Source organism: Trichogramma pretiosum, unplaced genomic scaffold, assembly GCF_000599845.2.
Source record: "Trichogramma pretiosum strain Unisexual culture from Peru unplaced genomic scaffold, Tpre_2.0 scaffold48, whole genome shotgun sequence".
Lineage (NCBI taxonomy): Eukaryota > Metazoa > Arthropoda > Insecta > Hymenoptera > Trichogrammatidae > Trichogramma > Trichogramma pretiosum.
The window spans coordinates 680,670-696,114 of NW_019641228.1; the positions used below are offsets into that span (position 1 = coordinate 680,670).

The window sequence follows — 15,445 nt, forward strand, 5'->3', positions numbered from 1 at the left end:
ATACATACATCTTTTTTTAATAAAAATTCATTAAGTTATTTTCAATTATTTTTTTAATAACAAAATTATTATTTTAAATTATAAAAGAATTAGTATCATCATCAAACAACAACTAATGTCATACTCAAACAAAAAACTTTATATTTACAGTAGTTTACAATAAAAATGTATGACTGTTGAATCAACTTTTCAACTCATATTAAAGTTGCTTGTTCGACGTTTGTAAATTAAATAACGTAATGTCATATACTGGTTTTAAAACAATCACTTATATACAACGTATTATACACAGACTCGTATCGCGAGTATTAATTACCTAAACTTTTTTTATAAAACATTTACACACATATTATACGTTCTCCATTTAGACCTTAATTAACATTTATTAAAAACACAAGTTGGCAACAGCTTGAACTTGTATAACTCGTATTTTTTTTAATCGATTTATTTTACCTGTCCTTATGAACAATAATAAAAGTTCTGTTTCATTTCTGTATCATTTTTAGGTTTCGTCCACATACACATATATATTTATATTCTCCTCGGTTAGGCACTTGGACATATTGTTGTAAAGTATTCTTGTCCCCACTAGTACTTTTTGAATGCGAGGAAATTCATAGCAAGAATTAGTAATGAAAATTGGGGAACGTTGCTGCCTGTAATAATTAAGTAAATTATTATTTTCTTTTTCAAAAATTTAATTCTTGAAATATATATATATTTCAATTATGTACACAGTTAAAAATGTGCAACGTTAACTCTCAAAATTAGGGTATGAAAACTTTTGGCTTTCTCGACTTTTGTCTTCGGCAGGGATAGAACACACGGAGAATCCTAATTTCCCCAGGGCTACTGTATCGTCATTGTGGTTAATGGTGTGTTGGATGGGCTTACATTTTGAAGGTAAGCCTGGTGGTATAACATGCCATTTCGCGCAAAATGTGAAACTTTTTTCAAAGGCTACTCTAATTAATTAGTGCGTGTTATATGACGCAAAAACTTCAAAACTTTCCTTCGAGCTCACTCGTAAAGCTTAATTTTTTACGTTTATACCGAACAACTTTTGGGCGTTTTCAAAGTCGGTAGAAAAAAAGAGATGATAAAAAAATTTAACTAGACCAGAGTTGGCACAACAAAATTTTTTACGAAAGCAAAACAAATATTGGGTAGATGACAACCTCTTCCCGCGATGTGTTTCAAAATAATATTGATTTTTTAATTACCGTTATAAACGTATTCTTGAAAAGACGTATAATTAGCCTCGGGTATTGATACTTCACATCGAAAAAGGGCCGGTAGCTTGACTTTGTCAGCTTCCAGAACGCCGACAGCTTCTGCACTGTACCGACCATCTGTTTTATTTTTATATCTTTGCTCTTGGTACTTTATTGGTTTCCTACGGTTGTAAAAAATACGTTCATTTAGTTTACACCACGTCGCGTATAATAAAAGTGGACGAAAAAAAATAAAAGCTTACCTGTTCCAATAAATAATGATTCTGGGTTTTGGGAACAGATCTTCGGCGCTACAACTAACTATGAGTCGATTTGTCGTCTCGTTCATCATAGGTTGATGTATCCTCAAAACTTTTTCAGGTGCTGGAAAAAAATTAAACATTTCAATTTTCTTAATCTCTTTCTGGCTTCTCTCTTGCAGAAGTTTAGTTCATAATGAATTTTGCAAAATTAGGCGCAATGAGTCAGAAAAACGTGTATCAACAGAGCTATTCTTTGTGAGCTGCACTGCTCACGAAGCTTTTCGTCGTAGCGGCACAGCAATATTCATGTGATACTTAAGATTCGCAGCCTATACACAAATTGAAAATCTCGTGTTCGCGTTTCGGAGATTTTCCCCCCGAAAGCTAGGCGCATAAACGTGAGTCTCGCTGCTTTTATACAGTTGTTAAGTACACTATATTTCTCCGTGTACGTATACTTTCAAGTGATTTATTCATGAGCATGCGCGCGTATTTTCTCGTGCTTTGCCTTATATACGTACGTGTATTTCATACGTTTACGTGAGCTTTATGGAATTATTTCTGCAAGTTTCGTATTTTCATTCATCGTGAAACGCGACATTTTTTTCTTTTCCGATGAACAAAAAAGGCAAGTTATTCAAGCCTGACAATGCTTAGGCACTATATCATTGTGTGTTTTATATATTTGTTTGGTATTGCGCGGTCTGAAAGCGATGGATGAGTTAATTTTTTGTTGTCTTTGCAGCTCGGACTCGACCACACAATCTGTCAGCTGCGGTCGGAGCTATTATACACGTTGTATTCGCGCTTGCATCGCACGAACGCGGTCGGTTCGCAAAAGGAGCGGCCATACATACAAGCCGCGCGCAGCCACGCACGCATTCGATCCTATAATAGAATTTGAGTTCCATTATTATGACCAATGTGTGAATAGAATTCGCTAACAAGAAAATGCTCCCATATACTCTCCTGTGCGATGTACACAGGAGTGTGTATAGCTAGAGGAGCGCAAGCTCAGATTGATCGATACACTATTAAAACGCGTAAAAGGGATTCGGAATAGCATTTTTATCTCCGCTTTGTTTCGCTTTTTTCCATGATAATAGGCATTTTAAATTTCTACTCAACTTGCAAATTAACTTCATTTTTAGAAAGCTCGTACTACGTCTCGGCTCCATACATAATGGCTACTCGCTCGGGCATATTTTTTTTTGTTCGGTGATGCAAATTTTTTTTTTTAATTAACTTGTCACCCGTCTTATTTAATGGGGAATATCGAGCTAGTTTTTTCATCTTGATTGTCACTCTCGAGCCTCTGGCTGACAAAAAAAACTCAATTACATTTATAGAAGCTTTGCAACTGACTTTGCGTCACGTAAACTACGCGCTACAGTGTTTCGAATTTAATTAGTTCACCGCGTTTTTATACAATGTAAACATGAATAAAAATCATTAGCTCTAGCAGTATAATGAGCATCACGTATCGATTTTAAGCAAATAGCAGAGTTTGAAGTCGAGTCAGTCCAGCACGAGCAGCTAAAACGTTGATGAAATTAGTGCTGCGGACCTCCACCACTTGTATATTCGTACATGCGGGCAAACTTCTCGGAGCTTCGCGCGTAAGACGATATTCCGTATATATGCGAAGGTGTAGACATAAACACGCACGGGTCGCACGAAGACTCGCACGACTCTATACGCGCTGCGTCGAGCCAACGATCGATACGACAAATAATCCAATCAAGATTGTTCAAGTATATATAACGCCGGCATAGCACACGTGTACGTTGTATATACACCACTGCAGTGCATATATGCAGTGCGCGTGTATCGGAGCTAAGCGCATTAATTCGAGGTAAACGCTCGCGAAACACAACAAGCGGCTACGCGCCAAAGAAGTTAATTTGCATACAAGAGAGAATTCGACGTTGCATAATGCGCAGAAAACGTTTCGAATTGTTAAATCGGACACAGCTTGCAACACAACGAGTAGAATACGTATGCATATGACTTACAATAAACGAGCATCTTCCTGACGGCTTCGACCTCGTCGAAAATCGTTGATATGATGCACTTGATGTTGCCGCTGAGCTCGTGGCCGGGTCTGACCAGCTTCACGGCACGGTACTCGCTGCGCGTGTCGTTGCTCGCCCGGTACGAGGCGTCGATGTACTTCTGAAACTCGTCCGAGCCCGCAGGATTTTTGCCGTGTATCCACTGGTAGAGAACGTCTTGATTGACGAACCACTTGATCACGAGGCCCTGAGTCTTGGAATTGCCCAAATCGTAATTGCAGTCGAGCACGACCGGATCGGGGCTGCCCGCCCTCACCACGTACGGTATGTCCACCTTTGTTATACTGATGGATATGACTTCTGCAATACAAAACAGTCAACAACGGACGGCATGAGCAAAGCATCGAGTTAAGCGAAACTATACTTGCTGCGAGCATATATTGCCAGTATGCATGTATGTATAAGTGAGTGTGGAAGTTGTACGTACTCAGGGAGTATTATATATTATGAAAGTTTTAGATCCGGACTATACACGCCAAGGGAAACGCTTCGATGAGGGATGAGTTGCGCAGCAAGGAGCTAAGGACTTTGTTGTCGTCTGTACGTGTGTATGCGCGCGCTCGCATGAATAAGGGGATATGTATGTAAATATAGGGCACGGCCACCGTGAGAACGCTCGAGTCGTGCTAGGTCGATTAATCCTGCAGTGCGGTGCGTGGCCCGAACCACTGCTGCAGGCCTCATTTGATTTGCAGATGCGAGAAATCCATTTGAATGCATTATTTGTAGCATATTGCACCCGATGGACTTTGCCCTATCGTATAATCGATGTATTAGCTGCGTACGAATGCATAGAATCTACGTGCTTAACGGCGGAATTCGAAGGAATAATGTAATTTTTTCAATTCACGTTAGCGTGAGTTTTTCGGAAACTCGGCTGCCATCTGTAATTACCAAAGCTTTTATCGATGCGGATCAGGCGTAAGGAGAAGCTGTGTAGGGGAAGAGCGATGCAGCCGTATAATGTATTTAAACTACTCGGTGATGGATGAACACGATAATGAATCTCATTTTCCATTCAGTTATCGAGCAATCGATCATCGTACGTACACACTCGCGCATACGCGTAGGCACACAAACACGTAGAATCGAGAATTTCCAATTCAGCACCTTCGCCGTAGTCGTCGTTGGAGACGTCGCGTAGCGAGTTATAACTCAAGCTCGCGCCATAAAGTAATTCGACGGAGCAGCGAGAAACGATCGATTATCAGAATATACAGTCTTTTATATACTTTTCTACGCCATGCAAATCAAGCCTTACAACTAGCTCCATCGCTGCTGCCGGGAGCTTTTCTTGCAGAAAAAAAAGAAGTATGTATGCAGTATGCAGAGCACCTATACTAGCACGTGGCCAGTTTAGCGATATAATAATGAAGTCGAAGTGAGTATGTGTGTGTGTATGTGTGTATGTGTAGTTTCATACAATATAGCGACAAATAAAAGACTCACGCTAGACACGCGAAACGTTTATATTCATATAAGACTGAGAAAAAGGGAGGGAGAAAGAGAGGAGAGACGAATATATATAGTTGTGTTGGATGCAAGTCGACCTTAATAAGCGTGGTGAACGCTGAAGGCAGCTTTACGATCGCGCGATGGCGTGTGCGTCAGAGCCTGTACACTTAAAAACCCCGCACACACGCTAGACGCACCGGTGAGCGTAGTCGAAGGGATAAGGTATATACGAGTCCATTGCACTGCCAGTGCTAAGCTGTGAGAGGAAAGAGAAAGAGGCAAGAGAGGGCGAGGTGACGATCAATAATCCTCCAAATGAAGCTATTAAAAAGCTTCCCTATACATCGAGCTGGGCTGCCACTGCTGCTGCTACTGCTGCCACTGCCGCCTGTAGTGGTCTCGTACGTGAATCAGCATTACGGTTAAGCTTCTCGCGTTCTTGTTTTTTACCTTTTGTCCAAGTTGCACACGCCTCTTTTCCAGAGCTTTTTTCATTTTGCGTCCCTCTTCCTCACTTTTTCTTTTTTTCAACACAATTGCACATCGAGGACCTCCATATACTATCGCTCGTGGCATGCACCACTTAAATAATTTTATTTTTTGAAATTATCAAGAGCAACAGTAGTGATCAGTAGAGTTTCACTACATGAATGCCGATGGGTTTAAGCAATACACCTTTATTTTTTCGACTTTTGTGCAGAGTTTCACTATATGAATGCCGATGGGTTTGAGTAATACACCTTCATACTTCTGACCCTTATGCATTGAACTTGTTTGTTCTGATTATGGTGTGAGTATGGGATTTTAACATATTCCAGAGCAAATGAGAGATGGAAAAAAACAAATGCAAATGCGTGGGCAAATAAACAATTTTGTTTTTGTATACTCCTGTGGCAAATATGCCGAATCACAGTCAAGCAGTTAGCATAGGGGTAAAAGAAAAATGTGTAAACTACTACGTGAATGAATTTATGTAGCACATTTTTGTATATCAACAACTAAGACTATTTGCCCGCTGCTATCACCATATCATATTTCACTCGATAAATTATAATGGAAAAAAACTATTGATAGGAAAAAGTTTCAAGTTAGGAAAAAAGCATCATAACGAGTATGTACCGGGCCAGTGGCTGATGCATAAGCTTTTTCACTACTCAAGAGGCTCGGTTGTCGGTGCGTGCTCGGACTTGAAGGAAGGTAAGAGAGCTAAACGCACTTACAAGAGACTCTACAATGAACTTAATGATGCGCTCCGTGCGCACGTCTTGGTTTCATCATGCAACGATTCTACTCTCTCATTCTCTCTTTCCCTTTGCTGGAGCAACGCCGCCCGCTCGCGTGCGTGTGTGTATATGATGTGCCAAGTACCTTCCCCAACTCCGACGCTTTTGAGTCTCTCGCTCTCTTTCATTGTCGGTAAAACTTCAAGGCCCAGACCGAGAGAGAGAGAGAGAGAGAGAAAGAGAGAGAGAGAGAGAGAGGGGAAGAAAGAAAAAGAGAAAAGAAGGGTGCAAAAATTTCAGAGGTAAAAGATAGGAGCACGAGAGTTTTGCCTGGAATACACCTACGAGATCCTTGAAAAGTCGCCGCCGTCACCGTCATCGTATACACTAAACTTATACGTGCCCACCTCCTGCCCGCAGCCTCTTCATCGCTCGTAGCTGTGCATGTAGTGCACGTAGCTCCCGAACGCGTTGATACGGCTGCAGACATACGTACACACTGCATGCATACACACACGGTATACAGAGAAACTCACGAGTCTCGCGCGCTGCAAGCTCGCGCGCGGCTGCTGCACAGCGTGCAAAGGTAGAAAAGCTCGCTGTAGAAAAAGAAAATGTGTATAAGAGGGTGAGAGACGCAAATGCACGAAGTCTCTCTACTGCTACGGCTGTACTACTGAACCCTTAGAATAAAATATATACAGCAAAAGAGAACTTTTGTTACACCTCGAGGGCGTGTGAAAAATGTCACGAATGCGCTCTCGCGCTCTTTTTCGCTCTCTTTCTCTCTCTCTCTCTCTCTCTTTCTGTATAGGCCGACGCCTGCTCGTCTTTGAACTCGTATGCAATAGAGGCTTGTAGCGCCTTTTTTTCTAACACTATATACACCGTCTGTATTATAAGAAGAGTGCACAAGTTCTATAAGGCAGAGCAAGACGAGAGAGCGAACTGGAATGTACGTAACGGAAATTTTAACAAACTGCATGGAATATACGTTTTTTATGATACACAAACTCAAGGCTGCGTGACTGAACAGTTTCAACGAGTAGCAAATAACCGAACGTTATATTCTGGCAGCTATCGTTGCGCTACAATCACGTGCTGCAAGTGCTCGAATACTTTGGTAATTTTTCGTTTTTTTTCGGAAACGAAGATATCGTTCCAGTAAATTCGTCCAATTGTATAGTGTTCGTGTTTTATTCCCCGGAAAAATGCGTTCCTTGCGATGATTGTACTGCATAACCAAAATGATGTTCAAGGCAAAAAATGATATTTTACATTTAATAGATTTTCTACAAAAAATTGCACGGGGAAAAATGTGTAAATAAATTCGTAGCTTCTCGAATGAAACTTCATTTCATTTTTTTTCAGAAAATTTCGCTTTATTTTGAAGAACTTTTCGAAGAACATTTTATCATTTTTTGACACAAGGTGACAAATAAAATTTTAATCCATTGTACTGTTACAAATCTTGGACTTGTTTAACTTGGCAAAAAATAAAAGAGTAATGCTAGAGGCGCTAAAGAGTATTTTTCAAGGTATTTTCATGAAGGTGTTCAAAGTGACCCGATGCTATGGAATAATGGAAAGTCTCACTGGTAAACGCGCATTTCTGAGCGCTCGAAGCGCGCAAGAAAACGATTCAAGTCACTGTGTAAAGCGCGATGTCCGAAGAAAAAGCGACAGAAAGAGAGAGAAGCATTTTACACAGCCCCCATGGCAAGTGGTATTCATGTAACTGGCAAGCCTCTCTCTTTCAAGCCTTGTCACGTTGTCGTTTTTTCAACCCTCTGTAGTCTCATTCCTCCTTTCGTTTTCTTCGCTTCTTTCTCTGTCACTCTCATACTTTCTTTGTCTTTCTATACTAAGGTGCATGGGTGGTGTTGGCGGTAAGACTTTGTATGCCGTTCTCAGTGTCGAGAGGCTGTTTGATTACTAAATGCTTACAGGATCAAAGACATTTCACGTGTACCTATTCTCCCTCTCTCTCTATATACATATGTATAATATCTTTTTCCCGATTCCTCTGTACTAATGTCGGCAAATGCCTTGTTATGCGTTCTATTTGACGTAGCCTGGCACATGAGTATACTTGAGTATATTAAAACATAAACCAAGAACAGTAATAAAGTTTGCAAAAGTGAATATTTTTGAATTTAAAAAAGGAAATACGATTCAGAGAGATTAATGAAGTTAAGTCAACGTAATTGACGAACTAAACCATGCACAAATCTCAGTTCATAAACCTTAATCAAATGAAAATAAATATGAACGCAAGCTGGAAAAGTTTGAAATTGGAAGCCTCTCGAGCGAAATAGTAGCACCTTTCGTTCTTTTAAATCCATTCTTAGTGGGCGCGACCTATTGCTCTCTCTCTCTCTCTCTCTCTCTCTTTCTTCTTATACATACAACACAAGTATATAAAAAGTCGATCCACTTTGGGTTATAAGGCGCAATTTGTAACCGCGTATAAGATTTGCTACTCGAAACCGCAAAAACTTTTCTTTTCTCCCTTTACCTCTCTCTTCTCTCTCTGTCCCTCTCTTCCTTTCTCTCTCTCTCTCTCTCTCTCTCTCTCTCTCGTGATCTATCTCGCTTTATCTCGAAAGAGGACTTAGTAAGCCGAGAGAGGGTAGGAGAGCCCAGTACATTAAAAGCAGATATATAGTGGAATGCGAGCGTGTACCGAGGCACCTCTATATATGGAGAGAATCACGATAGATGCTTCAGGGCGTAGAGTGGTTGTAACACGAGAGCACGCATTTTTCAAAACGTTATACGTATCTCATATTAGTCTCAAAATGAAAATGATCTATCGAAAAAGACTCATTTTCCTCAGCTTTTTGGCGACGAGGTCAGAATGACAAAAATTTGCCTTCATAACCTTGGAATTCCAAGTTTGAGATATAACACGCTATATATTGTATGATTCTAGAGCTTTTCTAAAATTTGGCCTAAATCGAAAGATCTGGTGTTTTTACACAAAAAATAATACGAAAATATGGAAATTTTTTCGATATGGCTAGTGGTAAAGAGAAAAAGAGAGCGCGGTCGACTGTTTTCGAGCGTTGCACAGGAATATCCATCGTGATTCTCCCCATATACAGGTATACGGCGGCAGCAGCAGCATGTATATGCGAAGAATGAGGCGCGCCAGCAATGGCGGCATCAGGGCGGGTGTGTACGGCAATAAGATTGGGCTGCTTATCTAGATTAACTCGGATATTCCAGTGCTGCTTTTGCTGCCATCGAGCGGGTATAAAGTATATGTATATATCTACATAGATGTATACATGAAAATCTGCGTGCGGCGATGTTGCTGGGTTAATGCTTTTGTAGCGAGGAAAATTTCTCTCCAACAGTCTTACATCATTGTATACACATACATACACACCCGTACAGGCGAAGAAGCTCTCTTTGTTTACCTATTGCTTTTTCTTATTCGTATCCCTCAACTCACCCCATCCACGCGGATTCGATCTAAATATATACGTATATGCGTTGTAATGTGCACGAAGGCACGCGCACACGAAGCTCGTCGGATCGGAGCGCAAAAGCTCTTTCACACTCGTGTAATGGAAAAGCTATACATGTATAAAACGCGCACTCATACACTTACGCACTCGCACACATTGCTAATGAAGATTCGTGGCTATGGCGAACATTCGCCAAACAAAGATCTACGACGTAGGCACTAAGTTTCACTCAGTTTCAGCGGCAGCACCTCAGCTGAATATACACGCGTGAGAAAACAAATGAAAATTACATAGCGCACTCTTATTCCCCGGATTATCATCATTATTATCTTTGCTATTGTATATTTTCCACATACGAGAGAGCTTGCGGTTTTTTTGACCTCGTATGTTTTTATGTTTATTTTCTGTCCGTGAAAAGACTCGAGTCTACACGAGGGCAGCGGCGCAGCGTGTCCCTTCCATGTTCTTGACGCTCATTTATCAACGTCAATTTACAAGCGTGCGTTATACCCACATACGTGTGTGCTCGCTCCCTGCGAGTGAAGGCTGAAAAAACACGTGTTCGAAGATACAATAGGTCTATAGGTGTAGGCGTTAGTGTCACATGACATCGTAAATTCAAAAATTAATGTAGAGTTCATTTTCTACATTATTTTTCCTCGCCAGTCAATCTAGCATTCGTACGTGGCTTATTTTTAATTAACTCGGATACCGCCGGCATTTATCATTCAAGAGCCGCTGCTTTGCGTTTCATTTGAAGCTTATTTGTATGAAAACACAGCTCGGTATATTTTTTCAGGAGCTTTCTACGTGCCACGAGCGTTACCTCAAACTTCCGATGATACGAGCGCCGGTCCGTGGCTGTGCTACATGCGTCGCCGGGGAATCCCGTGTGACACGAGACTATCAGTTTAAACGCGCGTGACCATAGAAATTTATAATTCTCCCGTGTGCCAGCTGCGGGAGCATGTATAGCTATTCATGTATTCATGGCTTCTCGGTTGTTCCCGGCTACCTATATGTATATGTGCGTGTATGAATTTATAAGGGACGTGCGCGACTGTCAAAAGCGAGATGGCAATATGTAGTAGCAAAGCCGCTTTCGACACAACGTTTCCTTCGAATATAATATGCAGCAGCATAGAGTGGAAGGAGGTTTATGAGAACTTTACCTGAGTGATGAATACGCCTTATATCTGTGCCACGCGTATATTACAGTATGAACGATATGCACATCCATGTGTACCGATGTAACTTACTACATATACATATATTTATATCTATGCTCGGAAAGATATTTTTCCATTGATACTCTGACGAGTTTATGGCAAAAATTAAGTTACCTATAAAGAATTTGACGATTTTGTTCGTTTTATATAGCTTATGGAAATATCTAATTATCAAATTTGTACTACTATAAAACATCTATTGATTAAAACCGAAACGAGAAACGGTACTCCTAAACGGGAGCTTGTGCGAAGTAATTTAATATTTGACAAATCTTCGCAATATACGTGAAAAATGTTTCCATTATTTCATTAAAACAATCCTAAAAAAACAGGAGAATATTTTATTGACCTAAATCAATGGACGATTAAAACATAATTTGGAAACCTTATAAAACTAAATGAAACATTAAAATTATACGAACGAACTTAGTTGCAGTAATGCACAAACAAGTTTTATTTTTCAACCCCATTGAATGAAAATATTAGGGGAATTACTTGTAATCAGAGCTGTAACATATATAATGGTGCACGAACCAGCAGCGTCGTAATTATATTTTGACGGGAGCTTACAGCTCGAATCTCTTTAGGCAAAACGTCTATTCACTAAGTAAGTGTTGTACTCTTGGTATGTATGTATATAGAGAGAGAAAGCTGATGGGCTGGTAGAAGAGTCTAGCAGCGTAACGGAGTGAACCGTTGGGGTCGGGGGTTTCACGATCATCAGTGCACGACTATAACGCATGTATACATGCACAACAGTGTATACGTAGCCTATATACATAAATACAAGCCATTTTGTGCACAAGTTGCAAGCACACACAGGCGAAGGAGGCGGCGGTGGTAGCAATATGCGATACAAGCTAGTACACCACATCGCTAGAGACTTGGCGAAGCAGCTCTCAGGTAAACGCGATTACTTGCTGCGATGCTCGATGCGCTCACCAATGCATACTCCCTCTCTCTCTATATATTATATGACCTACATAAGTATGCGTGCAGAGCTTTGTTACCGGCGTTGTTGTTGTTGCTGCTGCTGCTACTGCTACTGCACCGAGCTTCGGATTTGCACAGCGCCTACAGCAGCGAGACTTTAATAGTTCAAACTGATGCCCAAGTGGCTCCGATACATTTGATTATAGCCGAGTGTGTGTGCACAACAACAACATTTCTCAAGACTTTGATCCCTCAGGAGAAGAAGAAGAAGACACGACCTGACAGAGCAGATCAGTGAGAATGGTACGTTCGGATCGGCGTGCAAATGGCTCCTCGCTGCTCCGAGCTGCCGAGCAAGGAGACAGAGTAGACTCATCGCCTCGTGCAAGCTTGTGTCTTTAAGTACACGTCCCCTCGGGATCTTTAAGCTTTTGCCTCTCTCTTCCACCCTTTGCTTCTCTCTCTTCTCTATTTCTTTCTCGCGCTAGCTCGTTCTCTCTCGATCTTTAAGTATAACAGTGCGATGCTTATTGTCATGGGAGTACTTGCAATTGTACATGTGATAAGTGCCATAGCTTCAAAAGCTGCCTTTTTTCGTATGTAACACGTGCAAAGTCTTTCGATCGAACGTCACTTGTACACGAAGACAACTTTATGTCTTTTAACGAAATCGGCCTATCGTTGCCAATTCCTCAATTATTTTTGGAGTCTACAGATTTGATTCGTTCAGTTCTTCCTGACAATGCGATGGCAAACTTGATCGCAAGTATTTAGCCCTCATTACTTTATGATAATTACAGCGACGATAACGATGCTCTCTGAACTACTACTGTAGCATGTGCATAAGTACATTAATATTCAAGGGAGCGATCGAGTGAACGCGGCAAGGAAAATCACGAAAAGTTATTTTGCACGCATAGCTTTGCAGCTTAAACGAAAGAGAATTATACATCAAAAGGAATAGCTAAAGGCGATTATATGACTAAAACTCTGTTAGAAAACTTATTTCTCAAAGTCTAGCTGTCCATTCATCGTTGCACCATGTGGCAAAGCATCGTGTGTGGACACGCAATATTTAATGATTGTTGGATCGGTATTACTTGATGGAACGCAAAATTCATTCGAATCATCCAGAGTGGTTGACCCGCTTTGGCTGACCTATAGATTCGAATCAAATCTCGACGCGGATCGATACCAACATTTTCCTTCTTACTGAATTTTTTAAACCTCGAGTCCAGTGATCATTTATTACACGCTGTTGTGCGCGTGCACATAATCTCGATCGAGCTTGTGAGGTCAACATAACATAAACGCCGCCAAGACATTATATTGCGGCAGTAGCGGCAAAGGCGCTGATAGCGAGGGAAGGAAGGGGGAAGTATTCTTGGGGGCCGCGCGTGTGTGTATGTGTTGATTTTGACAGAAAATATGTATACCGCTTGGGTCACTTACCCGAGATGAGAAGCAGCGTAAGCAGGAACACTCTGCATAATAGCGCTGAATCATTGAAAAGTCTATGCATATTGACTGTTCGATGCGGGGCTGTCCTTTTCATGGCCTGGATGCTCGTTCCTCTGTCTCTCGCGCACAGCACTGCGAGCAAGCTTAGAGGTATATAAAGACTTTTTCGCTCAAACAAACAACAACACCACTAGCGACTGCTGCGGATGCCGATGGCTTTCGACCTCGCAATCGTCATCGTAGCGCACAGTTATTTTATATTCATCTCGTTCCACTTTTTTTTACGCGGGTAGCTCGGCTTTTTGTGTGCTTTTTATTTTTATGGCTCAACGCCGCACGTGCTCTCTCGCTCAATCTCTCCCTCTCTCTCTCTCTCTCCTTTCTCTTGCTCTTGACTAAAAACAAAATTCTTATTATCTCGACTCGTTGCGTCAGCGAATATTTATTTTCACTATATTCCGTGATCAAACGATAGTTATTTTTATTCGATACGAATGTTATTTAACATCCAAGTGTGCACGTGAAATGCTAAAACAGCATCCCAAAAAGAAAATATTAAAACAGTTTTTTATTTATTTATCGGATACTATGCCGGATAGCTCGGATATTTTAAGGGACACGCCGTGCATCTGATTTCAGTTGATTTATGCTGCTTTCGAACAATCAGTCGAAACGAGTAAGCAGAGAGTGTAAACACGCATTGATAGAAATAAGCCTTTCAAGAACGGAAACTATATATCTGCCAAGCGTATAACGGCCCGGCTGAATGGCCGCAATGAAAGACTGCTCAATTAATTGATTGATTTGGTAAAAGAAGCGTTTTATATCTAATTCAGATCTTTTACATGCAGTTCTATGCACATGACACCGCTCGAATAATTCACTTTTGATCACTCTTAATTTTGATGAGAATAGTTTTGTCGATAAATTTTTGCCGGCTTTACATTTCACAAACACTGAATAATTTCGGAAAAATTACTTGTCAAAATTGTAGTATCGACCGATGGCTCTCACACAAAAGTGAATTGTTGCACTGAAAAATTATTCACCCAGCTATCGCGTTAATTTTACATCGTACGCGATCATCAAGTAGGTTGCGGTTTGTGAACTAAGTCAATTAACTCGTCCGAATACTGCACATTCCATGGCACGAGCTTACTTGACGAATGACTTTGTAATGACCTTTTTTTCTCGTGACAAGCTCCCTCGTTATTTGGGGTTTGAAGAAACTCGAAGATTCGTGTAGTCGAATATGGCACCCGCGCTAAATGTACTATACTATAATGTCAACTATCCCGATTACGCTTGTGCTACAAGAACGCAACAGCTTGATAATGCGACATATCACACGTAGCGCACAGACAGGAAGCGGTGCTTCAACGACGAATGTTCGGAGTCGGCCGAGCAGTGCCGCGCGCGCCTCCTCGGCGAGCACTGAGGCCAAAAGCTCGCCACGATCTCTACGGCGGCTGCTAAAGCGCCACCGCTTTCAGCCCTCTCCACTCGCGCTTGCAACCCCGTGCGCCTCATTTCCGAGCTTGCGCAAAGCGACGGCGCGGCTCACTCTCACCTGGACCGCCGCGGCTCGTACACCGTTCACTCTGCTCTCTGCGTCGAGGCTAGCGAACTATGCTTATGATGCTTGTGCTTCTCGTGGCTAAGAGAAAACAAACCGATTTTATTTTGAGTACTCGTACGAGGTTGTATTAATGGGCTCGCGCTTCATGTAAGCTACTCATAATTCATGTAATACGGTGCCGTTTGTTTAATTAGTAGCTGCAATTCAAAGTATAAAAAATTGATATGTTTGTTTTTTTTAGCAAAATTTACTTGGTCAAGTATAGAAAGAGGAATAGTTCTTACAGGGATATAACAAAAAAAAATAATTCAAGCGTTATTGTAGTTTTAATAATATTTTATAAGTTTAGTTCACGTTTGACCGACTCTCAAGGCGAACAATGCGTACACGACCAAGTGCTGCGAATCTTTTTTCAATTCGGATAAATTATATGTAATACGCATGAATTCGAAGTAAAGCTAGTCATGTTGCACACAATAGGTAATTGCTCATAAATCTTTAGACGGATGGCAATTTAATTTATAATGAAACTAAAAA

The 15,445-nt window shown here is 41.0% G+C and overlaps 1 protein-coding gene across 1 annotated transcript; it reads right to left on the reverse strand.

Annotated features, from left to right (window-relative positions):
- Positions 1–212: 212 nt before the first annotated feature.
- LOC106648272 lies at positions 213–14,741 on the reverse strand. Its single transcript, XM_014365025.2, has 5 exons — positions 13,321–14,741; positions 3,493–3,852; positions 1,478–1,598; positions 1,224–1,396; positions 213–656 (listed from the first exon to the last, which is right to left on the reverse strand). The coding sequence occupies exons 1-5, from the start codon at positions 13,421–13,423 to the stop codon at positions 589–591; spliced, it is 825 nt and encodes a 274-aa protein (XP_014220511.1). The 5' UTR covers positions 13,424–14,741; the 3' UTR covers positions 213–588.
- Positions 14,742–15,445: the final 704 nt, after the last annotated feature.

Coding starts and splice junctions, on each gene's coding strand:
- LOC106648272 (XM_014365025.2), bottom strand. CDS start 13,423: ATGAAAAGGACAGCCCCGCATCGAACAGTCAATATGCATAGACTTTTC. Junction 1,599..3,492: donor CAGGAAGATGCTCGTTTATT/GTAAGTCATATG, acceptor ATTTTTTTCCAG/CACCTGAAAAAGTTTTGAGG. Junction 657..1,223: donor TCAAGAATACGTTTATAACG/GTAATTAAAAAA, acceptor TAATTATTACAG/GCAGCAACGTTCCCCAATTT.